The sequence below is a fragment of the Spermophilus citellus genome (assembly GCF_964194105.1).
Source record: "Spermophilus citellus genome assembly, chromosome: 1".
Classification (NCBI taxonomy): domain Eukaryota; kingdom Metazoa; phylum Chordata; class Mammalia; order Rodentia; family Sciuridae; genus Spermophilus; species Spermophilus citellus.
This window is the reverse complement of record NC_138182.1, coordinates 107,132,342-107,160,255: the sequence shown is the minus strand read 5'-3', so window position 1 is coordinate 107,160,255 and position 27,914 is coordinate 107,132,342. Positions and strand designations below refer to the sequence as shown.

Sequence of the window (27,914 nt, the reverse complement as noted above, 5' to 3'; positions counted from 1 at the left end):
CTTGGTGCCCAACCTTTCATCTCTAGGCCAGTTGCACACACACACAAAAAAAAATCACTAAATTATGGCTCTAGTCTTGCTGTTCCTGAGTCTCCTCTTGTGATTATTCAAGGTATTGTTTTTCCAATACTTCCTGAGAATTTGTTTCATAAAAATTTCTGGAAATAAAATGGAACTATATTTTGAATGTCATCTGCCCATCTATTCTGACATTATTTGCTCCCTATATCACAGTCATCCTGTGGTGTTCTCACTCTGCAGCATTCTAAGGAAGGCTCCAGTTGAAGTCTTTGGTTGACATTACTCCTTCTGAACAAGAGTAGCATCCAATGTTCTGCACACCTATTTACATTGATTGATGATACAAAGCCAATTAGTGCAGGGATTTGAAGGAATTTTAGGCTATAGTAGCTGCCTATCTCTTATCTCTAGTTTAGAGCTTCTGGAGATAACATGGGTCTGTAACTGAATTTGTTTGAATTAAGTGTCTATTAAGAATTCTCCAAAGACAGCATGTAAAAAATTCATATATTTTGAGTGTGTATAATGTACTGCCTTTATTTTCTTTAACAAATTTAAAATTCTTTTCTCTGTCCATATTTTCTCCTAAGCCCAATAAAATAGTTGGTTGTCACTCTTGTTGTTTTAAATATGTACATAGAAATAATAACAATCAAACACTTGCAAATCACTAGGAACACACTGGTCCTTCATGCAGTAATTTTTTACCTATCTGGGCACTGCTCCACTTATGGAATAGATTACATGTGGGAGATACATGAATTTGACTCCCTGACTCACTGGGTGATTTTTTTTTTCTTTTTGACTGTTATTTGTTAACTAATATTCAGGAAAAAAAAAAAACTACTCAATTTACCTCATTTTCTCTGTTTAAGTGACCCAACTTTGATTGTTCTACAGCATTGATTTATTCTCGAGGAGCCAACTTTCTCATTCTTCTGGGAATATACAATCTTAGTTCAGTGATCTATGTGGTAGCAATTGACTAACAATAAGTACTAAGCCTCCTAGAACTAACAATAAGTACTAAGACTCCCAGCAGTAACTATAAATCCAACACACTGAAGAGCTGTGAATAAGCAGCATTTACTTCACATGCTTTATAGATGCTACACTACTAAATCTTAGAGAGATGGGTATCTTACTTTTAAAAATTCATAAAGATCCTAGGATGCACCAAACTCAAGCTGCTGAGTAACAGACTTTAAATATGACCTCAGAGAACACAGACCAGCCTCCAGAAAACCAAAGAGGTTTCATCAAGGCAGCAGGGTTTGACATATTCACAAAATGGATGTCTTCAAAGAAAGAAGATATAAAACTCATAACAGAATTTTACAGGCTAGACTAAAAATAAATAATCAGGCATCCACAGAATTACCTGGAGTCCTGAAAGAACTATACAACACTAACTCTGTTCTCTAATTACCAAGTATCCAGAACACTAATTGCATTCAGTCTGAGAGAGAATCTCATGGAATAATCACCTTCAAATAACTAAGCCATTCTGTGAGCAATATTTTCTGAGATAAAACACAAGAGAGGCAACACTGCCCCTCATAGTGCATGAACACTGCATAACAAGGGCCTTATCAGAAGGTCTTTATTACTCAGTTTCTCAAATGAGGCTGGGAAGAAACTTCAGACCACTCACAGCTTTCAGAAAAGAGGAGCAACTATTGCCCTTGCTATTTGTCCCCAGGCAAAAGCATTTTTGCTCTTTCCAGGCTGTGACCTTCGTGCTGTGGATACAGGAGTCTCATGAATCTACAGCTGCTTCCTGAAAGCTCCTGGGAAGTAAAGTCTGCAATGGCTGATGACTTACCAAGGTGAGCTGAAAGTCTTGATTTCCTGCAGTGGAAAACCAGCTCCTGTTGGCAGTGCTCCACCTGGTTAATTACAGCCTGGAGTTGGTCCCTGTAAGCCATGTAATTGAAAATCACAGGCTCTGGGCTTTCTCCCATGAGAGATTTTGACTCAGGTGGGAGCCATTATGCTGCACTCAAGTTCATTCAGAGTCTTGTGGGCAGAAAGGGGTGGGGAGGGAGGAAGTAGAACATGACTAGGCTGAAATGAATATAAACATCACAGGCATCTCTATCCTAATTAAGGTTTTTTAATCATCAGATCTCTTTGAGATTAAGATCAACATAACTGGAATTCTTAAGATATCAATATTAAAATTTGAAATTTACATTACCATATATTTGCAGTAATTATCTTTGGTGAAATCTCTTTGACAATTTAATCACCATTACAAAAGGGTCCATTTCTGAATTTCTGTAATCTAATACCCCAAATTATGAATATTTATCTCTTTAATAATCATAGTCCTTTATGAAGTGAGTATCTTTTTCTGGAATATTCAAATATATGGATAACAGATACATCTAAGGAACAAAAAGGCTATATGATCATGAAACACAATATAAAGTAATTATGTTGAGGTGCTGAATTAATCTCAGGGTCTTGTGGATACTAGGAAAATGTTCTACCACTGAGCTACTGCTCCAGCCCTAAAATAAATTTTTTTTTGACTAAAACTGACCAAAAATCTATCAGCAACTCATTCTGTGGCCAACACTAAAATACACGAGACATTTGAATATCTAATATATCTATTCCTGGTAATAACCATAGGGACACAAACATCAGCTGCAAAATTCTGACAGATTTCTGTTATATTACCTATATATTTCCTGTTTCTTAATTTAAAAAATTACAAAAAATTAAAATGCCTTCCAAAACGTTTACAGAAGAAAAAACTTTTGACTTCTCTCACTTTCCCCCCAATTCATCTTATATCATAAACCTATAAAAGCTTACACAGTATAAAGGGCCTATATTTCAGCAGTATAAAGGAGTCTTGAAGTTGCCTTAACTCTTGTCTATAATACCAAGTCACATGACCACCTCTGTATAATGTGAACTTGGTAAAAATGATGAGTTTTTCTCCATATAGAAACATTCCAAGTTACTGAAGACACAAAATAGCTGTGCAGAGTTTGTGCTGCTATATGAACAAATACAATGCTATCACTTTTACATGAACAAGATTAAAACACCGAAACAATATTGCAAGGATCCCTCTGGTAAGTCCCCACAGGACACTGCCCCTGATGTGGAGGCCCAATGCCTGGCTCATGTTCCATACCATGTAGCAAGGGACAAATCTTTCAGCAACACTGCTGTTTACACAGGCCTAAAATGCAGCAAATACAATCAGAAATCCAAGAACTCCAATGGCCAGGGCAAAGAACTTTGGCTCAAAGCCTGTGAAGAGCAAGGTTACAAAATATCCAAAAACTAGCAAGAACTGGAATAAACTGAACTTAGCAGGACTAATGTCCATTTTATATTCAATTTGCATTAGAAAATTGAATATAAAATTATCTCACTCTCTCTCTCTTGGCTAAAGGAGGCTGTGAGCATTCTCATAGTCACTTGAATTCCATAGTTACTTTTTTCCCCTTTAGTCATATTTTTACTGGGCAATTTGTATTAAGTGAGCTAGGCATTTAGTTTCTGTGATTACCTACCCCACCTGCAGAAGGATTTACCAGTGTAAAAGAAAATAGGGAGAAGACTGTGTGAGGCTTAGGAGCTCATCAATTACAATGCCATACTGTCATTTAGTTGCATGGTTTTTGACATATAAAAAAATGATGTGCCTAAACATATCATATAGACTAGTGGTCAGTGCGATAATTTATGATCTTGCATGGTTAAAATGTAAAAATACCTTCGTACAGAAGAGGAGAAGACTGATAATAATCTCTCAAACTATTCTTCTGAAAAAAATCATAATTCAAATGATTGCCCTTTCTAGTGATATTATTTAAAAGACCCCAAGTAAGACACACCATTTCCACAACACATTACTTTCACAAATCTCAAACAAAATATTACCTATCAGAGAACTTTGAGATCACATAATTTGTTCTTAGTTTTCAAGGATGAGCAAACAGACCAAATAATTAAAGAGAAAAACACCTTGGAACAACAAATAGCTGCTCTGTAATCTGAATAGCAAATTAAGACTGAAGAAATTAATTGTAACTGTGAACAAATTTTTAAAGGATTTTTGAACTATCCTTAAATCCCACCACATGAAAACATGTTCCTCCAACTCACTGGAGCCCCTTTCTGGTGGCTCCTAATCCACCCTCTAAAGTTCAGGCAAATAAACTTACAGCTAATTTAACTTGACGGTTTGGTTTGATTAAGCCAGATACAAACAACAACACTGATGCTGTATCACACAACATCCATTGGTTTCTTTTTTTTTTTTTAAACTTTTTTTTTAAAGAGAGAGTGAGAGAGGAGAGAGAGAGAGAATTTTTAATATTTATTTTTTAGTTCTCGGCAGACACATCTTTGTTGGTATGTGGTGCTGAGGATCGAACCCAGGCCGCACGCTTGCAAGGCGAGCGCGCTACCGCTTGAGCCACATTCCCAGCCCCATTGGTTTCTGTTTATTCTGCTAAAGTATGTCTGCTTTCCTATTTTTGAAACTTTCTACACTGAGTAATAAACCTTCAAGTTATGTAAGGAACATTTACAGGAAAAAAAAAGTGGCTTGATGACAAAGAAACATGTTTATTTTTTGCATTCAGATAAACATACATTCAAAGCATACCTGCTATGCTCATGTCCACCTACCCCAAAATAAAGAAGAAATATTTCATTAAAAAAATAGGATGTCTTTACAACTGATGGATCTGTCAATCTTGGAAATTGATTCTGTCACTTTGGGAATTGATTCAAGAAAAAGTATATAAGAAAAGAAGCCCAATATATTTCTACACATTACCTCTTTGGAGATGAAGCCACCTGCCTACATTTCCTCTGATGGGGAAGGTGTGTACAAGTTTAGAGAAGGCTAGGACAGCAGTGTGTTCAGATGATGTAACTTGTCATATTCTATCTTAAGATGAAGAACTGGTCAAAAACTTGCGTTCAGAATCATTAATAGAGACTCAATAATAAAATCACTAGTAGCTATCCTGCATCTACAAGGAAAAGTTGGTTCCAGTATTGTTCCTCTGAGAAATACAGCCCCACACCACCTTTTTCAGAAGTTCTTCCACTATGTTCCTATTCAGAGAGAAACACAGGCTAGAGATAGATGCTATCCTTTATTCAGCTCAACTCTTACTCTACAGGTGAGAAAATGGAGGCCTAGAAAAATTTACTTGCCCAACTTAACAAAATAATTCAACTCCACCACATAATTCTGGGCAACCTAGGGCTAGTCACTGAGCTTTCTGAATTAGTAAAGATGTTCAAAGATGGCAGAGGTCTGAGGACTTCTTAGGTACCTTCTCCAACTAAGCCCTATCCTATATTTCATATGACAAAAACCCAGGAGGAAATAGAAAATAGAACTAGATCATGTACATTCATGTGCACATAAAGTCACTGGTCAACCAATTCCTGTCTCTGCCCTAAATCTCAGAGCTACTGGGCCCCACCACATTGTCCATTTATTAAATCCAAGAATGATTTGGTATCTGTGCCTTACTGAGTTGAAGGGCATCAGCTCTTAGTGATAGCTTTCAGGCTCTAAGTGATAGCCTTCAGATCCCAGCTCGGACCCCAGAACCCTGGGAAAGCACAGGGGTGGCACCTGTCATGTCCCCACACATGGGGTCCTTCTAAATTAGTATTTATATTAGGGCCATTCAAGGACTGCCCTTCTTGTCATAGTTCTGAAGTCTTAAGATTTTCCATGATTTACCTGAATATTTTCAGCACAAGTAGATGCTATGAGATGCACCTAGATATCCCTATCACTCATCAGCTCTCTCCTGCAAAAGCTTTCTGTTCAGTACAGCCTCATTTCATGGACATTCAAAGGTTAGTCATTTCACTTTGAAAAAAATTATGAGGGTCTGTTCATTCATACATGTGATTGTCTACTTTTACACTTAGAAGGATTTCTGCTTTCTTGAGACAGTCTCTTATGTGCTTGATCTCTTTCCAGGCCTGTCATATCCCAAATTCTCAGTTAACATCAGATGGTATTATTATTAGTGTCACCCTTTGAATTTCAACTTTCCATATGGCATTATAGCAAAACCATTTGTTGATAGAGAGCACTGTGTATACACTTATAAAATTAGATATGGACAGAACACCATGTCTTTGTCAATAGAAAAGTATGGCTTATTGTCTATAATCTTAGAAAAGAAAAAATATGAATTTCTCTGAGCCTCAGTTTCCATGTTTAGTAAATGAAGGGACTGGGTCAAGAGGCACCTAAAGATCCAAAGTTATCATTCTAGACATGTTATACTATTAAGGCAACCTAGCCAGGTTCTGAGCATTTGTACTTTGTTGTTCAACAGTCTCATTTCATGGTAAGGCTGTGGCATTTTTTTTTGTTGTTGTTGTTGAAAGAAAGAACAGCAAAACAAAATTGCAACTCTATCAGGGCAGTAAAGAGTAGTAATAATAGGAATACCAAATTATAGCTAACTTATAATTACCTTAGTATCACCTAGAGTTGATCTTTTTCTGAACATTATCTCAGAATGTGCAGTGTCAAATTCTGCAGAGGTTAAAGTACCTGTTTCTATACCACTAGGGTAATACAGAAACAGCTTCCCAAAGAAGGGTTGATCCTTTTGGGTTGGTGAAAGAATTTTGAGGGGCTGGGGATGTGGCTCAAGCAGTAGTGCGCTCGCCTGGCATGTGTGCAGCACTGGGTTCAATCCTCAGCACCACATACAAATCAAGATGTTCTGTCAGCCGAAAACTAGGAATTAAATATTAGGGGCTGGGGATGTGGCTCAAGCGGGTGTGCATGGGGCACTGGGTTCGATCCTCAGCACCACATAAAAAATAAAATAAAGATGATGGGTCCACCGAAAACTGAAAAAATAAATATTAAAAAAAATTAAAAAATAAAATAAAATAAAAATTAAATATTAAAAATCTCTCTCTCTCTCTCTCTCTCTCTCTCTCTCTCTCTATCTATCTATCTTTAAAAAAAAAGAATTTTGAGGAGGAGAGGAACACACAGATACAGTTACAGAGGAATGGACAAGAGCTGTACGTTCAGAGAGGCAATGGCTCAAACCAATTAAGTTAGGGTAGTTGTCATCCACTAGACTTGATAATTTAGTCCTTCTGAGCTCCTGTACTTGTAGAAGCAGATGTCAAATAGGAAGAGTGAAGAATTTTTGTACAACATATATTTATTGCTCTCTACCACACAATTATTTTATAACTGGTTCTTTAGGTATTACTTACTCATTGTTGCACATGAATACATGGTTACATGAAGTATGTATGATTTAGAAATATTTATTATCTTCCAGAAAATTCATGTGCTTATGTGAATCTAAATAAGACACCCAGAGTAGAGTGGCAGTTTCTGGGCTTGAGCAAGGGGGAAATGGAGAGATGTTGGTCAAAGGGTACAAAGTTTCAGATATGAAGAATAAATTAGCTCTGATAATGTAATATGCAGTATGATGACTATAATAACAGCACTGTAGTGTTTAGGTGCTATTTACTAAGAGAGTAAATCTCAATTGTCTCACCAAAGAAAAGAAAGAATGAAATAAAGAATTATAAAAGGCATAAGGTGATAACTATGCTAACTGCTTAACAAGGGCAAGCATTTCACCATGTTTACACATTTCAAAATGTCTGGTTGTATATTTTAAGTACATATCACTTTATTTGTCAGTTATACCTCAATAAATCCAGAGAATAAAATAAAATATTTTAGAAAGATTCAAAAGAAAGTAAAGAGGACATTTTCATAAATCTAGAAAGTGAATAGAGGGCTCAGAATGAAGTTCAGCTGTAAAGCATTTGCCTAGCACATGTGAAGTCGCAAGCTCTATCTCCATTCCATCACTATAGAAAAAAAATAGTAAAGATTCTCTGAAGTCTTTCACATTTATTGATGTAATAAAATTCTTTTATCCATTTTCCTTTTAGACTAATAAGCAAAGATATCAGTTATTATTTTACAAGGAAAGAACATTTGCCGAAAATAAGGACACAATCTTTTGAACACCACATTTTTTTATTTAAAGAAATAATGGTGGGCTGGGGATGTGGCTCAAGCAATAGCGTGCTCACCTGGCATTCACGTGGGACTGAGTTTGATCCTCAGCACCACATACAAATAAAATAAAGATGTTGTGTCCACCGAAAAACTAAAAAATAAACATTAAAAAATTCTCTCTCTTAAAAAAAAAGAAATAGTGGTTATAAACTTCCTAAATCTGGGGGATAGAATAAATATTGAAATTCAAAAAATTCAATGTGTCATGATATCATGAATCCAAGAAATACAAACAAAAACAGATTGCAATCAACATGTCAACTCTCAGAGGTAAAGAAATAACTTTAAAAGGAGAACATCAAATACAAGGTAATATTTAAAGGAATATCAGTGGATTATTAACCAAAGTGCTCACAGTGTTGGCATCAAAACAACAGTAACAAAAGTAAACTTTCTAACCAATAATAAAATACCCACCAAAACTGTCCTTCAACACCACATTTTAACTGTTTTCCAACATTTTCTTAATATTTATTGGCCATTACATTACAATCACAATGCACATTTAACAAGCATGTCAACTAAGTAAATGCTTGACTTTCTTAATTTTGGTTTTGCACACACCAAACACTCATTGGAATTTAACTACTACAGAAGAGCTTAACATACCTGTCACAAGAGCTGGTCCCAGAGGGCCACTTCCATCTGAATCAATGTAGTAGAGGCCTGAAGAATTTCTGCTGTGCTTGTAGGCTTCAGATGACCACTTGTACAGGGCTACAAAGAAGACACAGTGTTACAGAGGGCTTTGAGAAAATGGGCCCCTCCATGTTGCTCATGGAGTGGAACTTTTCTCCCACAAGACTCATCCTGCATCATTCTTGGTCACGTCTTCTCTAGGACAGTGTCCTTTCATCTCAATTATGCAGCAGGATGATTCAGAGGCACAGAGTGAAAGATTTGGGGATATCACTGATCAAAATCCTACACATCCTTATTTTCAAAATCAAGCAAATTAGACTTATTCTAGTCTAGTCCAAGGATCTCAAGTGTTTTGGCTTAACCTGCCTAAATACTGTTTTTATCTACTGATGATTGATTTTTTTTTACACTTTACTCAGTAATTACACCTTTTGCTTACTTAAAACAATTTATATGTTAAAACAAATTTTCCAATGAGTTGAACTGTACACATCAGTGACTCTTCATGCCATTTTAAGTTCATTTTAAAAAGATACTTTCTTAAATGCTTTGCAAATGATTATCAAAAAATGAAATTAAAAATATTTTTGTCTTTTTCATTTTAATTTATCCTGATTCACAACCAATAAATCTTTGTTATGTACAAGGCAAGTGATTAAATCTCCAGATGGTGAACCTAATTAATATTTAGCATAATTTTAAATGAATAGTCAACCTATGCCATTTCCTGTGTGGGTCACACATTACCTTGATGGGAAAACACTTTGGAAAACCTCAAATGCAGGCCATAGCTGCCAGGAAAGAAATGCAAAAGCATCAGATGAGGTGTCCACACAGACAGACTTGGGCAGTGGTTATGCAAGTGACATCAAGACAAGAGATTCTAGTAGGACTGAGGATACAAACTTAGGCCATTCCACAGTGACTGCTCTCCCTGTCTCTCTGTATGTATAGGCAGATGTGTATATATACACATATAAACATATATCCACACACACACATAGTATGTATTTATATAGTACTGTGTATTTATATATGCATAAATATATGTATCTGCATATATTATATATGTACACATATATAACATATATATATATATATATATATATATATATATATATATATATATATATAGTTTAACATTATATATTCCCCTCATTTCAAATAGTTAAGAATGACCCAGGGATGTGTATAGAAATTTCTTTTCTCTCATCTCACAGAATAAGGAGGACAAAGGAATGATCCAATGTGTCAAATCAGAGAACTCCAAATCAAGAGTCCAACTAATACCATCTCCAACTGATGGAAGTACAGAAAACATGGATCCTTCCCCATCATGCTTGAATTTTGGCCACTTACATTCTATGAATAAACAAACATGCTAATAACCACCTAGGACAATAGCCCAGAGTGATGCATGCACACATTTGGGCTGGGGTTCAAATTGCCTATAAGAACAAAGGGAGAGGAAGGATGATTGGGAAAAATTAATCTAAACGAGAATTTATGTATGCATTAATTTTATACTTGGAACTCCAATCCCTGTCCTGTACTCCACCAAAAAATAATGGCCCCAGGATCACTTGGTTTTGATTTGGCATTATCCAACTTTATTTTGGTGTACCATTAGAAGAATCACAATAAAACTGAATCAGTTAACAAACCAAATCATGGGCCATAGAGTGAAGATCCTTTACATTTATCAGTCAAGTTTTCATTTTTCCTCAGTATTACATGGATTTATGTTTAGATCAGCTACTGATAACAAACACATTTAGTAGGTATCTGCTTTGTCTAAAACACTTTTCTACTGTGATGGGAGAGCCTGTGAGTAAAAGAAACCATCTCAGTTCTAACTCTGCGACTGTGGCCATATCCTTAGCCCAAAGTTTCCGAGATCAGATGTCCAGTCCCTTTTTTTTAATTTTTTTAATTTTTTTTATTTTTTTTTTTTAAAGATAGAGTGAGAGAGGGAGAGAGAGAGAGAGGGAAAGAGAGAGAGAGAGAGAGAGAGAGAGAGAGAGAGAGAGAGAATTTTTAATATTTATTTTTTAGTTCTCGGTGGACACAACATCTTTGTTGGTATGTGGTGCTGAGAATCGAACCCGGGCCGCACGCATGCCAGGCGAGTGCGCTACCGCTTGAGCCACATCCCCAGCCCCCAGTCCCTTTTTTTTAAATTTTTTTTTTATTGGTTGTTCACAACATTACAAAGCTCTTGACATATCATATTTCATACATTAGAGTGAAGTGGGTTATGAACCCCCAATTTTACCCCAAATGCAGATTGCAGAATCACGTCGGTTACACATCCACAATTTTACATAATGCCCTATTAGTAATTGTTGTATTCTGCTACCTTTCCTATCCCCTACTATCCCCCCTCCCCTCCCCTCCCATCTTCTCTCTCTACCCCATCTACTGTAATTCATTTCTCTCCTTGTTTATTTTCCCATTCCCCTCACAACCTCTGATATGTAATTTTGTATAGCAATGAGGGTCTCTTTTAAGTGAGGATTTCCTTAGCAAATTCTTACCTAGAAAAGTAAAAGTAAGTGGACATACAAATGGAACTTATCACTGGATATGTAGTGGGGTGAGTCACCTTCTTTTGCTTCTCTGTGGAACTCCCACATTTGGAAACCCAGGGGTCTCATTCCAAACTGACACTAGATCCCTGGGATTCAGTTCATACAAAGTTCTGCATTACATCTCACAGTTTATATGGGAATAGAATTCATTCACATGGAATAGTTGGGTTTCTCCCCCCAGTTCTGGGTATTAAACCCAGGGCCTTATACATACTAGAAAACTGTTCCACCACTAAGCTATATCCCCAGTCCTGTATAGTTTTTATTTTGAGACAGGATCTCACTAAGTTGCTGTGGCTCTTGTTCAGTTGCCAAGGCTGGCCTTGAACTTAGTGTCATCTTGTCTTATTCTCTCACAGGTATGTACTAATGCACCAGGTCCGTGGAAGGGTTTTTAATGGTACAATGGTGGTATTCCCCCAGCAGGAGAAACTGAAGGAGGCAGTCTTGAAATGTCATGCTCCTCCTCTAAAGACCAAAGAAGAAGGGAAGTGCTGTAGAGGCAGGACTCCAAACATCAGGAGTGACACACAAATTTAAAACAAAGAAATAAACAAAAATTCTAAAACAAACAGAATAAAAGTTAATAATTAGAAAAACATGAGTATTTCAGGGGCTCGGTCATATGCTTCTAGAAGCTAATAATTAGTGGTCAATAAAGTTTTGTTAGCTTGAAAACTGATAGAATAATTCTTGAGGAAGAAGATGGGTGGCAGTTAACATCCCTGGCTCCAGGTTCAGATCTATGAGTCACTGTCAATCTCTTCAGCCTCCTTCCTCCCTCATGTGCAAAGTGTAAGTAATAATGACTTTACCTCCTATGCTTGTTTTGAGGATTCAAGGAGTTAAAATATGCAGAGGACTAAAACTGGGAAGGCATATGGTAAATTCTGCAGATGTGTTAATTCTTTCCATCTCCTTCACCATCAAACAAGAGCAATACTGGACAGGACCTGAAAGTTTCCCTGTTTTCTCTTCATCATTGAGAACTACTGCCACATTTGCACCCTATCTGATACTTCTGAGGTGTTCCTCATTCAACTTCATGTTGACATCCTGGCCACACCTTGTCTTTGGAAGACAAGAACTGAGAGCTATATGTGTGCTCAGATTGAGGAATAGAACAAGATATCTCACTGTGTGTTCTGGTTGCAGTTTATTTATTTTTAACTTCCCGTTATATTTTATTTTACCACACTTATTTTCCATTTGCTGGTTCTTTTTTTAAACTTTTTTCTCCCTATGCTGTTGTATTTGATACTATTAATTTTTAAAGCTACTTTAATATCATTGGGAAATAAAATTGATCAAATTAAACCAGCCAAAAATGAGTCTGTGAAAAACTATTGCTTCTTATTTTCTGGTACATAGGTGCACAGACACAAACACATATGCACCAAATAATGAATGGGACATCAGAATAGAAAGGAGAGGCAGGGGGTAGTGGAACTTACAGGACTGGCAGGTGGTTCCCACATAGCAAATGTGAGTGTAGGTGCAAGAGTAAGTGTCCCAAGACTGGGAACATTTACCCCCATGTTCACAGTAGCTGGGCAAATACCTAAAGAAGTATAGACACACTTCTGTTTCCACATTCAGTCAAAATAAAATGTCCATCTCACACTAATATAGTAAAGGAAAAGATGAAGGATAACAGTCAACAGAAACATTTCAACAGGACCAAATACTGTGGAGTCTATTCTCAAAGTCAACTAACTTTCAACCACAAGTCAGTAAGTGCAGTACATGCTACTAATTCTCATGCATTTGTGACAGGTACATTTTCAATGCTTCTCTTTATCAGAAAAAAGTTTTGCTTCTCACAAAATCATAAGATTGATTTCATACATGACCAGGATATAAACTGCTTACAATGACCATAGGCAGATACACATTTCCACTCCATCCTTTCACACCCTTGTGATGTGACACTGCAGATCTTTCCAAACACAGGCACAGACTACATCTCGGCCTTGAATCTGAGTTGAGCATGTGACCAACTTTTGCCAAAGGACATTTTAACAACAGCACAATATTTAGTAATCAGGCACAAAAAAGGACAGTTCTCTTTTGTAAACCTCAAATATGTTTCTGGTATGTATGAAGAATGAAGTTTTTTTTTGCCTAAAAGCACAATAATGTAAATCAAGAATCAATACATAGGACAGAGTCAAACTATAAAGCTTCCTCTCAGCAAAGGAAACAACCAATAATCTGAAGAGAAAGCCTACAGAGTGGGAGAAAGTCTTTGCCACACACATGAGATAGAGCACTAATCTCCAGGATATATAAAGATATATAAAGAACTCAACACCAGAAAAATAAATAAATAACCCAATAATAAATGGGCTAAGGAGCTGATATACAGTCAATCAACAAATTTATGAAAAAATGTTCAACATCTCTAGTAACTAGAGAAATGCAAATCAAAACTCCTCTATGATTTCATCTCACTCTAGTCAGAATGGCAGTTATCAAGAATACAAATAAGTGTCAGTGAGGATATGGGGAAAAGGTACACTCATATATTGCTGGTGGGACTGACTGCAAATGGAGATTCCTTAGAAAATTTGGAATGAAACCACCATTTAACCCAGCTACCCCACTCCTTGGTTACAGTTTTATAAGGATAGAAACAGAAGTTATTTATCTTTTATTTTTCATGTTTTGGGGCAAGGGTTAGGGATTGAACTCAGGGGCACTCAACCACTGAGCCACATCCCAGCCTTATTTTTTATTATTTTTATTTAGAGTTATGCTCTCATTGAGTTGCTTAGTACCTTACTTTTGCTGAAGTTGGCTTTGAATTCATGTCCTCCTACCTCAACCTCCCAAGTTGCTAGGATTATAGGCATGCACCACCATGCCCAGCCAGATGTCATTTAATAGCCCAGTGGAGAGATAATCTCCAAATAAAATATGGTCTTACTTCCTGTTGAAGTTCAATTTACATCTAATTATCATATTTTAGTATTCCTTGTCCAATGAGCACATAAAGTCCTACAAATGATCTTCAAACCAGCTTTCTCCTTTCTGCTTGTCTCTCACTAGTGACTTGGTTTGGGGGACTCATAATTCTCTTATGTAGGTCATATTTCTAATGTGACCCCCCAAAATCATAGATCCTGCTCTAGAGAGTTAGAAGAGCTAAAACAAGAATAAGAGTATTTAGGTTAGATGCTTAAAATATATTTGATGATATTAACTCTGAAATAGAATTCAGAAAGAAACTGTGTAACCCTAGAGCTAGGAGAAGAACTCTAAATGGAAAAAAAATTCTTATTGTCTTTCCATGTAATGCTTCTAACTTAAAAATGTGGTAAAAAATTTGTATTCAGTCTTATTTTTCATCTATATCAAATTTAAGCATCAAATACCAGGAGAGATTTATCTTCATTTTGTTTAAGGGGAGAAAATAGTATATATTACATTGTAGAAGTTTAAAAGCCATTCAACCTGGATGGAAGTGTAGTTCAGTACAGAGCACTCGCTTGGCATGTGCAAGGCCCTGGGTTCACAGTCTAGAGTGCCACCCTCCCAAAACAAAAAAAAAGTGTTTAATAATAGTGATGGCCAACAAAAAAGATATATATATATATATATATATATATATATATATATATATATATATATATACATACATACACACACACACAGATATATAAATATGTGTGTATACACATACACAAATGCATGCGCGCGCACACACACATGGTAACCTGTATCCATGAGAAAACAACAGTTCCAGCTAATATTGCATACAGATTGTAATGCTAAATGAACCAAGATTTAGGCAAAACACTGACTGAATTAGTGCCTTCAGTTTAGTTCACAAGGGAACTCACCATGCTGGTGGTCAAGAACTTTTGGTTTATAAAAGGAAAAAGAAAATTTATTTTCACTCCCAGATTTTCAAACCAATAAGCAAGACATTCTTTCCATATTCAACATTCATGGAGTGACATTCCCTTGTTCAAGTTGAGTTCAAATTGTCATTAATGCTCAAATGAAAAATTATCCCCAATGTTCAAAGATATTATACTCTACAGGTATAGGAGGTTGCATCTAAAACAAGTAGCCTTCATCTGAGGTACTTGCTCTGACAGAAGAGGAAGAAATATATCTTAAATTATAGGTATTCCTCAAATTACAATGATTTTACCTCCCAGTAAACCCATCATAAGTTGAAAATATCACAGTTGAAAGTTTGTTTAACAAACCTAATTTATCTACAGAACATTATAACTTACCCTCACCTAAGTTAAGCGTGCTCAGAACACGTACCTTAGCCTTTAGTATAAAACCCATTTTATAATAAAGCATTGAATATCTCATTTAATTTATCAAATGCCTGTATCCAAAAAACCCACTGAACTCACAGAACACTGCAAGGTGTTAGTGTAGGTTGTTTCCCCTGTGATCACAGGGCTGACTAGGAGACAAAGCTGGCTTCTGCTGCCTAGTACTAAGACAGCATTTGCAATAAACCTGCATGGCAAGGAGAAGATCAAAATTAAAATTTCAAAGTATGATTTCTACCAAATGTATGCGGTTTTTGCATCATCATAAAGCTGAAAAAATCATAAGTCAAACTATTCTAAGTACCAGACTGTCTGTATTTTGATAATCCTTGAGTATGTAGGTTTGAAAGACAGGTAAAAGAGACACATCTATTTTTCTCAAGACTACCCAGGATTAGGCTAATGTCTTCTAGTGTTTCAAGTTTACTTCTGGTTACCAACCCTCAACTTCAGATAGGAGTCACATTTTAAATTCTGTGACAACCATACTTTCATGTAGACAGACTTATGTCATGCTGACTCACCACATGCAACCTAGAACTTCTTATTTAAAAGGAAACAGAATCTATAGTTAGTTCTAGTGGGATTATAAATATCTCATTGATTCATTTTATAAATTTATTTCAAAGATGACTGCTTTCAGACTTATGAGTAAGGACACTGATGACCATACAGAGTTCTCACCTGCTGTGATGGCTCTCACTGGATGGCCAGGTGGGCACAGGCTCAGCTTGAGTTTCCCATCAGTAAGAACAAGGACAAGAGCCCCAATGTAGAAACTGACTTGTCAGCAATAGCCCTGCTCTGTTCCACCTTCGAAATTGGAAACTGATGACTACTGAATCCTCTCTAGAGGTGTGCAGCCAAATAACTCCTGGAGCTCAGAAAAGTCACAGGGACTATTTGAGGATGTGAACAGGAGAACAACACATTTCCCTGCAAATACAGTAAAGGAGGATATTAGGAAAGTGTAGTGGTAAAAAACCTTTTGGTTAAGAAATTCCACTCCTGAAAATTCCCATCAAAATAAAAGCCTCAGTATCTGCAAACACATATGCAAATATTTGTACTGGGAAAAAGTAGAGATAAGGTAATTACCTTCAGTAGGAAAAAGAAGAAAATAATGGTGCACTTTCATAGTGGAATGTTACATAGCCACTATACAATAGAACCATACTTAGTAACTCAAAAAAAAAAATTCCCACAATGTGTTATTGAGTCAGAAAATGCAGAAAAGCATATTTGTAAATACTGCCAAATTCAGATAGATGAGTATTCATAAACATGTACATGAATATGAGCCTGTGACAGATCTTCATGAGATTTGATTATGCTAGATGCAATAAGGTAGGCAAACTAGTCCAGTAACATGACAGTGTTGGGAGGAAACACAGCTCCGCAGGGAGAAGGCAGAAGGAAAGCAAAGAAAGCCAAGCAGAAAGAAAAACTGGGAGGTGACCTCAGAGAAATGGTATGAGAAGCTTTGGCCTTTCCTTCCCTCTTGGACACACAGATTCAAAGAAACACGGATCAAGCCTCTTTGTGAAAAATGAAGAATCCTATTTTGTGAGAAGCATAAAAATAGCCACATTGAAACTGGTAGCAAAACCCATGAAACCCTAACAACATAAGTCCTTTCCCAGCACAGTGTCAGAGGATCACTAGGAAACTGCAGCATCAACTTCTTCCTGAGGAGGGAAGGGTGGGTCTGAACTGTACATCCAAATCCAATTTTCTGACTTTCCTAAGGGCTACCCAAGGGTAACCCTTGGGTACTTTACTTCTTGCATGAATCTGACCTAACAGAAAGGAACCCTGGGTGAGAGTCTCTGAGAACAAAAAGAACAGTGTGAAGGATATCTATTAAGCAAGTATGCCCTTTAACCTCCCCAAGGCTCAGTGCAGAGTTCACTGCTGAAACCCCCAAATCCCAGGTTCCTCATGGGGAGGGAAAGGGATGGACTGCGTGTCCAACATTCCAAATTTTTCAGGGACTGAATTCTACCCAAGGGACTGGTTCCTTTTCACCTACCTTGAAGCAAGTGAGAAGCTGGCATGCTGTGGACATCTTGGAGACACTGAGAACAAAGATGGTAGCAAGTATGCACCTGCCTCAGCCCCTCAACTTCAGTAGAACTGAAAAGCAAGCAGATGGAAACCACCAAATTCCAGTTCCTGAGGAGGAAAAGGATTGGACTGTATGTATAAGTTCTCAACTTTTTCAGGGGCTGCCGAAAGACTGGCTTCTGTCTTGTTTGTCTTAGAGCACTGATGGGACCTGGAACATTCTAGATACCTGAGACACAGGGGGGAAAAGGTGGCAATTTGGACTATCAAGTAAGTAATTATCATATCCTGTCTTTGTTGTTCAATAAAGGGGGTAAAGAAATAAACAAATATCAGTTTTTCCCTGCAAGGGAAGAGCTGGATCAAGCATGCAATGTTCCAGCATTTTCAGAAGCTATCTGAGGGACTGACTTTATCTCACCTATCTAAGAGCACTGATGGGACAAGACATATTCTAGATACATGAGGGTCACTGAGAATAAAGGCAAAGTTTGGACTACTATGCAGTCATCTTCCACCCTCTCCTGGCTCAGCACAAAACAATCAATGAGAATCTCAGAGCCTGGCTCATCTCTGCAATGAAGAGAGAAGAAAGAAAAATATGCCATACATTCAGAACTGGCTTCAGTCTCACTGTTTTCAGAGTGTGAATGAGACCTGGTATAATCTAGATGTCTGTGTGCCTCTGAGACCTCAAAAGAGTCCAGGGGTCCTGCTGCACCAGAAAACCAGTGGTACCACAGACGGAAACCAGAAGCAGCAGAAGATTGTGAATTCATGAAGGAAAGAAATAAAGAAATGCAAACATAAAAATAACTTCCTTGAGGGGGGATAGTAGGGGATAGGAAAGGTAGCAGAATACAACAATTACTAATAGGGCATTATGTAAAATTGTGGATGTGTAACCGACATGATTCTGCAATCTGCATTTGGGGTAAAATTGGGGGTTCATAACCCACTTCAATCTAATGTATGAAATACGATATGTCAAGAGCTTTGTAATGTTGTGAACAACCAATAAAAAAAATAGAAAAACAATAACTTCCTTAACTGGGAATTTATACAACTAAATCCAGCAAAGACACATACATAGAGAGTTTGAAAGGTCCCTGGCAGGGCTTCCTACTGAGGGTCTTGTTCTATATAAATCCTGTTTATGAAGACTGCAAAAGGTGGTTGCTTTTTCTAATGTGCAGGTACTAACACTAAGAGACAAGGAAAATGAACAAATAAGAAAACATGTCTCTCCAAAAGGAACAAGATGAAACTACAAGACCCCAATTTTACTGACACATAATATATAAATTACCTGGCAAAGTATTCAAAATTAACTTGGAAAAATGCATAAAGAAAATGAAAATTTTAGCAAAGATACATATGAGCTAAAAGAAGTCTAGACTCTAAAGAAAACAGTAACTCCATTGAAAAATTCAATAGAGAAATTTAGTCTGCATCAAAACATCATACTAGATCAAGCTGAAGAATCACTGAATTTGAAGACAGGTCATTTGAAATTACCCAGTCAATTGCATAAAAAGAAAAAAAAAGTGAAAAAGAATGATGAAAGCTTGGTGACTACACCATTGAGTAGACCAATATATACAATGAATGTCCAAGAAGGAAAAGACAGACCCAAAAACTTACTCAAAGAAATAATGGGGAAAAAATCTTCTGAAATTTTTTAAAAAAAGGAACAACTAGACTTATGAAATCCAAAGAAATCTAAATAAGATGAACCCAAAGAATTCCACATTGAGAGAAATTACAATTGAATTGTGAAAAGTCAGACACAAAGAGAACCATGAGAGCATTCAGCGAAAAGTGACATATCACATACAGGGAAACTTCCCTGTGATAGTCAATGGATGTCTCAACAGAAACTTTGCACACAAAAGGGCAGTGGAACATTTTCAAAATGCAGAAAGGTAAAAAGCAACAACCAAGAATATAATATCTGACAAAACTGTCCTTTAAAGTTGAATAAGACATAAAGATTCCCAAACGAAGTTGAAGAAGTCTATCATTACAAGACCAGTCTTACAAGAAATGTTAAAAGAAAATTCTTCAAGTTAAAACAAACCAAAGCTTAATAGCACCATCAATGCATATGTAAGTATAAAACTTTCTATTGAAGGTAAATGCATAGATAAATGCAGAATAATATAACATTGTAACAGTACTGTGGCAATTGCTGTTCAATTCTAGTACAAAAGTTAAAGACAAAAGTCTTAAAAACAACTGTATAAAATATGTTCATGGCTACACAAAACAAAATGATATAAATTATGATGTTAATAATATAAAGTCCATGGAAAGGATTAATCATGTGGTTTTTAAATGCAATTGAGGTTTTTTATTAGCTTGAAGTAGACTGTTATAACTATATAATATTTTAGGTAAGTCTGAGTGTAATCACAATAAAGATATGGAAAAGAAAGAGAAATCAAAGCATATCACTATAAAAAATCAATAAAATATAAAGGAAGACAGTATAAAAGGAAACCAGGGACAAAAGATGTATGGTGGGCAGCAAACCTTTAAAAAACAATGGCAATGTCTTTCTGTGGTACAATAAAAATTAAATACTAGGTATTTGTACCTGGTTCTTGACTCATCGCTCCTACACCCTTTGAAATCTCCAGTGGTCTAAGCGCCTTCTGTATACTCATAAGGACTGGTGACTGAGTGCTACTTCTACATGCCCACAAGATGAGAGCTGGTTGCCAGACAGATTAAGGAATCATTAGAGGCATAGAAATTTCCTCTGCATTACTTCAAGTCTGGGAAGGCAAGAAAGGATAAAGGTTGAATTTAATCTCCAAAGGCTAATGGCTTACTCTACCTACTTATGTCACAAAACATCCATAATGTAGGTTGAAGAAGAATAGTTTATAGAATTATAAAACTTCTTAATTCCTTTGAAGAACATAAGATACTAATAAATTATATTTGTACATTAACTATGTGAGCATATTCAAATAACAGTCATGTAAGGTTGTTGTTTGAGGAAAATTCCAAGCAGCACCTGGCAATCCATGCCTAGTCCGATATAAATAATGTTTGAATTAATAACTCAATCTGAGGTAATCACTCTAGTAAAGCAAAGTTTATATATGTGTGTGTGAGTGTGTGTGTGTGTGTATATACACACACACACACACACACACATATATATATATATATATATATATATATATATATATATATGAGTTTGCATATACATACATTTATCTGTGTGTGCACAGGTATTCAATTTGCTACAAGAACATGCACCTGCTTACTAAAAAGACACTGCAAATGAGGATCAATATTGCAGCCTTAACAACCACAAAACTTAATAAACTCACCTAAGTTGTGTGTTGCAAATACCAAATAATTGCAAACAGCCACTAGGGACTGATATCAGAAGCATATGCACAGGCTCTGTAGGTTGCCTGAGCTAAGTAACTACAGTGTATTTTCATGTAGTGGGTATTATATAAAATCCAAACAAAGGGATCCCATTATAAGAGATTGATTTGGGGTGAGGGAGGGTGATATGATATTCATCTCTGTACAGCCTATTAAAACTGATTTATTGCAATGGCTTGCAGAAGTAATAGATGTTTATTTGAATGAATATTCATTTGTTCACATCAAGTCCCAGTAGACAACTCTTTCCTTTTAAGAGGTAAAATTTTCCTCTTATGCAGTGTTTATTATTGTGGTTGCCAATAGTCTATTTAGAGAATATAACATTAAGGAGATATGTAAAGTGGAGTCTTGAAGGATAATGATGTAGAATCTGAGGCAGAGATAAATATGCTAATTAGAAACAGCAATAATTTCAGATATAAACATTATAGTGACTTACCTTATATTTCCTGACAGCATGGTGATCATTTCTCACAACCAATCATAAATTCTCTCTCAAATTACCTTATTATCACACTGTTTGAGCTATAAAAATTTATTTAATAAAGAGTATTATCAGGCTGGTGATGTGGATCAGTGGTACAGCACTTACCTAGCATGCATGAGGCCCTGGGATTGAGTCCCCAGCATTGGAAAAAAAAAAAGAAAAAGAAAGAATATTACCAAAAAGTGAAGTGAAAAAAAAAGTGAAGTGACTTCTTTAAATAACCATAGAAACCAAATAAAGAATTTTGTGAAGAATCTTTTGAAGTTACACATTCTATATGAATATAAATTATCATTATTTGGAAGCCTGACTGAATTTCTGCCACTTGCTGTACAAAATATTGCTTTCTCCCATATATACTTTTCAAGCAAAGAGCAATATCAGAACTACAGATAGCCAATTTGTTTCATAAGTTCATGTATTGGGGCCAGTTTATCATATCTAAAGTTATTTTGGCTCTGCAAAAGATTATTTTGGCAGAAGTTTTATTAGTGTCTCAAATTGTCTTTTAAAAAACTTGGCTAGGTTTACAGCCTAACATGGCAAGTTATAAATTTCAAACCTTATTACTGCACACTCCCAATCCCCTTTCCCAAGTCAGTAGTACTATGGGATTTTTGGGTGCAATGATTCAAACAAATTTGTTACAGAATTCCATAAACAAATAAGGTAATTTTAGGAGCAGAGTTATAATGAGATAATGATTTGGCTTTATTTTTTTGGTGCATGAAATGCCTAATACATTTGGCAGTATAACTTAGTCTCCATTATCTATGGTATTAGAAGAACAGATATAACATGTACACTAAAATATGTAGCTAATTCAAAAGCTATTTGATTCAGCCTTCTTTCTCAAACTCTCAGACATCTATTCATGGGAAAAGGTATATTATTCTATGTACTACTACATTAACAAACCTAGCCTTAATAGCAACTGGAACAAAAGTATTAGAGTTTGTGAGCCTTAATTTTTATTATTTCCTTAGAATGAGGGGGCTGGGGTTGTAGCTCAGTAGTAGAGCATTTGCCTAGCATGTGTGAGGCACTGGGTTCGATTCTCAGCACTACATATAGTTTCTAGGATGAATTATGAGCATTGAAATTGCAGGGCCAACATGTTTGCTTACTATACAGGCTTGAAACATATTGTTAAATTTACAAAAACCATACAGCATGTTCATTGAGTGTCTCCTCGAATATTACTTCTCTTTAGCCTTCCTCACTCCCTGAGGCAAAATGAAAACAATTAAGTGCTATGTATTGTGTCAAGAGCTTACCATACAACAATGAACCAACAAAGTCCCTGCCTCTTGATGATTTATAGACTCATTAATAAGACATTTATTAGATAACTATACACAAATATGTTGTTACAAACTAACTTACATGATCCTTCTCCTGAACATCCCTTGAACTTTATATCTAACTCCATTATGGCACTACTCTTAAACTTAATTGGTATATTTTTTCTTCTTGTTCGACTTAGTTACTTAAGGGCAGGGACAAACATTTGTGACTATAGTGTCTAAGTGGGATCAGAGTTTCTGCAGTCAGACAATCTTAATGTACATCCTGTCTCCACACTTATTATGTATCTTTCGATAATTTTTGGCCTCTCGTGCCTCAGTTTCTTAATATATAAAATGAATGGGGATAGTTATAATATTAACCCTATAGTGTTGCAAAAGGATTAAGTCCTAGAACATGTACAGAACTGAGAATAGTGCTTGACATATGGTAAGTGCTTAAGAACTATTAGCTATAATCATCTTTCCAGATCTAGTATAAACATTTTGTAATGTCTAACACCCAGCATAATAGATAAATGCATTAAACTATATGAATAATTCTGAGTTCTTTAACGTAGCCAACAATTTGATAAATGACTAGTCTTAAAAATTAGTATGTGTTTTTGCCGTATGACATGAAATTGAAAGTTTGATTATAAAATAATCATTATTTTGCCTCTAAGAAAAATTGTTGTCAGCTAAACAATGGCATAAATTATAATATCAAATTAAAGAGTTAATTCAAAGATGCAACATTATTTTATGTGCCATTATAAAAGAAAAATCACTACCAATTAAACTGTAATAATATTTTTGTTACTTAGAATTTTTGTTATGTTTATTGAAATAACTTATTTGGTCTTGGCTTTTTATCATACATCACAATATAAAGAGCAATGGACAAGTTCATGCAGTCCCAGGCAATGATAATTGCGTCACAATTGCTGCCTGGCTAAGAATGATTGAAAACATCATTTATTGGATGGTACATTTTGATTTTAGAGATGATAAAAGGCACATGTTAGAATTAATGAAATCACATATATATTTATATATTACATATGATAGGGAGACCCTTAGAATATAAACATTCCTGATTCCCACACTTTCTCAGTAGCTAATAGTCTGTGATGGGTGATGGTTTTAGCTTTGCTGAGATACATATTGCACATATTTTCTGTCTGATGCACAGGACATGGTTCTGCAGTCAGTGAATGAATGTGGTGGGCACATAACTATGAGTGCACCTATGCAGAAACTCACACTTTCCTTGTAACTTTAATCCTAAACATAAAAACAGGCAAAGATTTCCTGTAGCACTCTTAAATGACAAAAGTCTATTGTGGGGGTAGTTATTCACAAACAAGTGAAACTACTCACGCTCCAGGTAAGGTCGCGGGGCTAGGGGCCGCGTGGGGAGCAGGGTGGGGCGATATGGGGAGCCGGGAAGGCGGTGGCAGCTTCGTTCCTGCCGCCACATAAGGCAGCGGGGCTGGGGTACACGTGGGGGACAGCTAGGGTCGGCAGCGGGAAGCTTCGTTTCCACCGCGAGGTAAGGCAGCGGGCTGGGGTTCCTGTGGGCATCAGCCAGGCAGCAGCTTCGTTCCTGCCGCAAAGTAAGGCGGCGGCGGAGGCATCTGTGGCGGCGGCGGCGTCTGCGGCGGCGTGGGCGAAGAAGGCGGCGTCTGCGGCGGCGAGGGCGAAGAAGGCGGCGTCTGCGGCGGCGTGGGCGAAGAAGGCGGGCGAAGAAGGCGGCGTCTGCGGCGGCGAGGGCGAAGAAGGCGGCGTCTGCGGCGGCGAGGGCGAAGAAGGCGTCGTCGTCGTGGGCGGCGAAGGCGGCGGCGGCGAAGGCGGCGGCGGCGAGGGCGGCGAAGGCGTCGGCGGCGAGGGCGGCGAAGGCGGCGGCGGCGTTTTGGGCGAAGAAGGCGGCGGCGGCGTCTTGGGCGAAGAAGGCGGCGGCGGCGGCGAAGGCGGCGGCTTCTTCCCCACCCCCGACAGGGCAGCGGGGCTCCTTCAGGCGGCAAGGTAGGGCGGCGGGGCTGAGGTCCGCGTGGGGGCGGGGGCGGCGGCGGCGGCTTCTTTCCCTGGAGACAGGGCAGCGGGGCTCCTTCAGGGGGCAAGGTAGGGTGGCGGGGCTGTGGTCCGCGTGGGGGCGGCGGCGGCGGCTTCTTTCCCCGGAGACAGGGCAGCGGGGCTCCTTCAGGGGGCAAGGTAGGGCGGCGGGGCTGAGGTCCGGGTGGGGCTGGCGGCGGCGGCGGCGTCTGCGGCTGCGTGGGCGAAGAAGGCGGCGTCTGCGGCTGCGTGGGCGAAGAAGGCGGCGTCTGCGGCGGCGTGGGCGAAGAAGGCGGCGTCTGCGGCGGCGAGGGCGAAGAAGGCGGCGTGTGCGGCGGCGAGGGCGAAGAAGGCGGCGTGTGCGGCGGCGAGGGCGAAGAAGGCGGCGTGTGCGGCGGCGAGGGCGAAGAAGGCGGCGTGTGCGGCGGCGAAGAAGGCGGCGTGTGCGGCGGCGAAGAAGGCGGCGTGTGCGGCGGCGAAGAAGGCGGCGTGTGCGGCGGCGAAGAAGGCGGCGTGTGCGGCGGCGAAGAAGGCGGCGTGTGCGGCGGCGAGGGCGAAGAAGGCCGCGTGTGCGGCGGCGAGGGCGGCGAAGGCGGCGGCGGCGTTTTGGGCGGCGAAGGCGGCGGCTTCTTCCCCCCCCCCACAGGGCAGCGGGGCTCCTTCAGGCGGCAAGGTAGGGCGGCGGGGCTGAGGTCCGCGTGGGGCTGGCGGCGGCGGCGGCGGTGGCTTCTTTCCCCCTGAGACAGAGCAGCGGGGCTCCTTCAGGCGGCAAGGTAGGGCGGCGGGGCTGAGGTCCGCGTGGGGGCGGGGGCGGCGGCGGCTTCTTTCCCCTGAGACAGGGCAGCGGGGCTCCTTCAGGCGGCAAGGTAGGGTGGCGGGGCTGAGGTCCGCGTGGGGCTGGCGGCGGCGGCGGCGTCTGCGGCTGCGTGGGCGAAGAAGGCGGCGTCTGCGGCGGCGTGGGCGAAGAAGGCGGCGTCTGCGGCGGCGTGGGCGAAGAAGGCGGCGTCTGCGGCGGCGTGGGCGAAGAAGGCGGCTTGTGCGGCGGCGAGGGCGAAGAAGGCGGCGTGTGCGGCGGCGAGGGCGAAGAAGGCGGCGTGTGCGGCGGCGAGGGCGAAGAAGGCGGCGTGTGCGGCGGCGAAGAAGGCGGCGTGTGCGGCGGCGAAGAAGGCGGCATGTGCGGCGGCGAAGAAGGCGGCGTGTGCGGCGGCGAGGGCGAAGAAGGCCGCGTGTGCGGCGGCGAGGGCGGCGAAGGCGGTGGCGGCGTTTTGGGTGGCGAAGGCGAAGGCGGCGGCTTCTTCCCCCCCCCCCCCCACAGGGCAGCGGGGCTCCTTCAGGCGGCAAGGTAGGGCGGCGGGGCTGAGGTCCGCGTGAGGTTGGCGGCGGCGGCGGCGGCGGCTTCTTTCCCCCGAGACAGGGTAGCGGGGCACCTTCAGGGGGCAAGGTAGGGTGGCGGGGCTGAGGTCCGCGTGGGGGCGGCGGCGGCGGCTTCTTTCCCCCCTGAGACAGGGCAGCGGCGCTCCTTCAGGCGGCAAGGTAGGGCGGCAGGGCTGAGGTCCACGTGGGGGCGGCGGCGGCGGCGGCGGCGGCGGCTTCTTTCCCCCGAGACAGGGCAGCGGGGCTCCTTCAGGGGTCAAGGTAGGGTGGCGGGGCTGAGGTCCGCGTGGGGGCGGTGGCGGCGGCTTCTTTCCCCCAAGACAGGGCAGCGGGGCTCCTTCAGGCGGCAAGGTAGGGCGGCGGGGCTGAGGTCCGGGTGGGGCTGGCGGCGGCGTCTGCGGCTGCGTGGGCGAAGAAGGCGGCGTGTGCGGCGGCGAGGGCGAAGAAGGCGAGGGCGGCGAAGGTGGCGGCGGCGTTTTGGGCGAAGAAGGCGGAGGCGAAGGCGGCGGCTTCTCCCCCCCCCCCCCGACAGGGCAGCGGGTCTCCTTCAGGCGGCAATGTAGGGCGGCGGGGCTGAGGTCCGCGTGGGGTTGGCGGTGGCGGCGGCGGCTTCTTTCCCCCCTGAGACAGGGCAGCGGGGCTCCTTCAGGGGGCAACGTAGGGCGGCGGGGCTGAGGTCCGCGTGGGGGCGGCGGCGGCGGCGGCGGCTTCTTTCCCCCGAGACAGGGCAGCGGGGCTCCTTCAGGCGGCAAGGTAGGGCGGCGGGGCTGAGGTCCGCGTGGGGTTGGCGGCGGCGGCTTCTTCCCCCTCCCCCCCCCAGACAGGGCAGCCGGGCTCCTTCAGATGGCAAGGTAGGGTGGCAGGGCTGAGGTCCGCGTGGGGGCGGGGGCGGGGGCGGCGGCGGCTTCTTTCCCCGGAGACAGGGCAGCGGGGCTCCTTCAGGCGGCAAGGTAGGGCGGTGGGGCTAAGGTCCGCGTGGGGCTGGCGGCGGTGGCGGCGGCGGCGGCTTCTTTCCCCCCTGAGACAGGGCAGCGGGGCTCCTTCAGGGGGCAAGGTAGGGTGGCGGGGCTGAGGTCCGCGTGGGGGCGGGGGCGGCGGCGGCGGCTTCTTTCCCCTGAGACAGGGCAGCGGGGCTCCTTCAGGGGGCAAGGTAGGGTGGCGGGGCTGAGGTCCGCGTGGGGGCGGCGGCGGCTTCTTTCCCCTGAGACAGGGCAGCGGGGCTCCTTCAGGCGGCAAGGTAGGGCGGCAGGGCTGAGGTCCGCGTGGGGCTGGCGGCGGCGGCGGCGGCTTCTTTCCCCCCGAGACAGGGCAGCGGGGCTCCTTCAGGGGGCAAGGTAGGGCGGCGGGGCTGAGGTCCGCGTGGGGTTGGCGGCGGCGGCGGCTTCTTTCCCCCCCCAGACAGGGCAGCGGGGCTCCTTCAGGGGGCAACGTAGGGCGGCGGGGCTGAGGTCCGCGTGGGGGCGGGGGCGGCGGCGGCGGCGGCGGCTTCTTTCCCCCGAGACAGGGCAGCGGGGCTCCTTCAGGCGGCAAGGTAGGGCGGCGGGGCTGAGGTCCGCGTGGGGTTGGCGGCGGCGGCGGCGGCGGCGGCTT

The 27,914-nt window shown here is 41.1% G+C and overlaps 1 protein-coding gene across 1 annotated transcript in view; it reads right to left on the bottom strand.

Annotated features, from left to right (window-relative positions):
* The window catches only part of LOC308645326 (obscurin-like), a gene marked incomplete at its 5' end in the record, with an annotated part of 148,115 nt that extends 140,833 nt beyond the window's left edge, over window positions 1-7,282 (bottom strand). The window contains 1 exon segment of the mRNA XM_081287369.1: window positions 7,279-7,282. Coding sequence (XP_081143495.1) covers window positions 7,279-7,282 — 4 coding nt within the window.
* Between the last annotated feature and the right edge of the window lie 20,632 nt (window positions 7,283-27,914).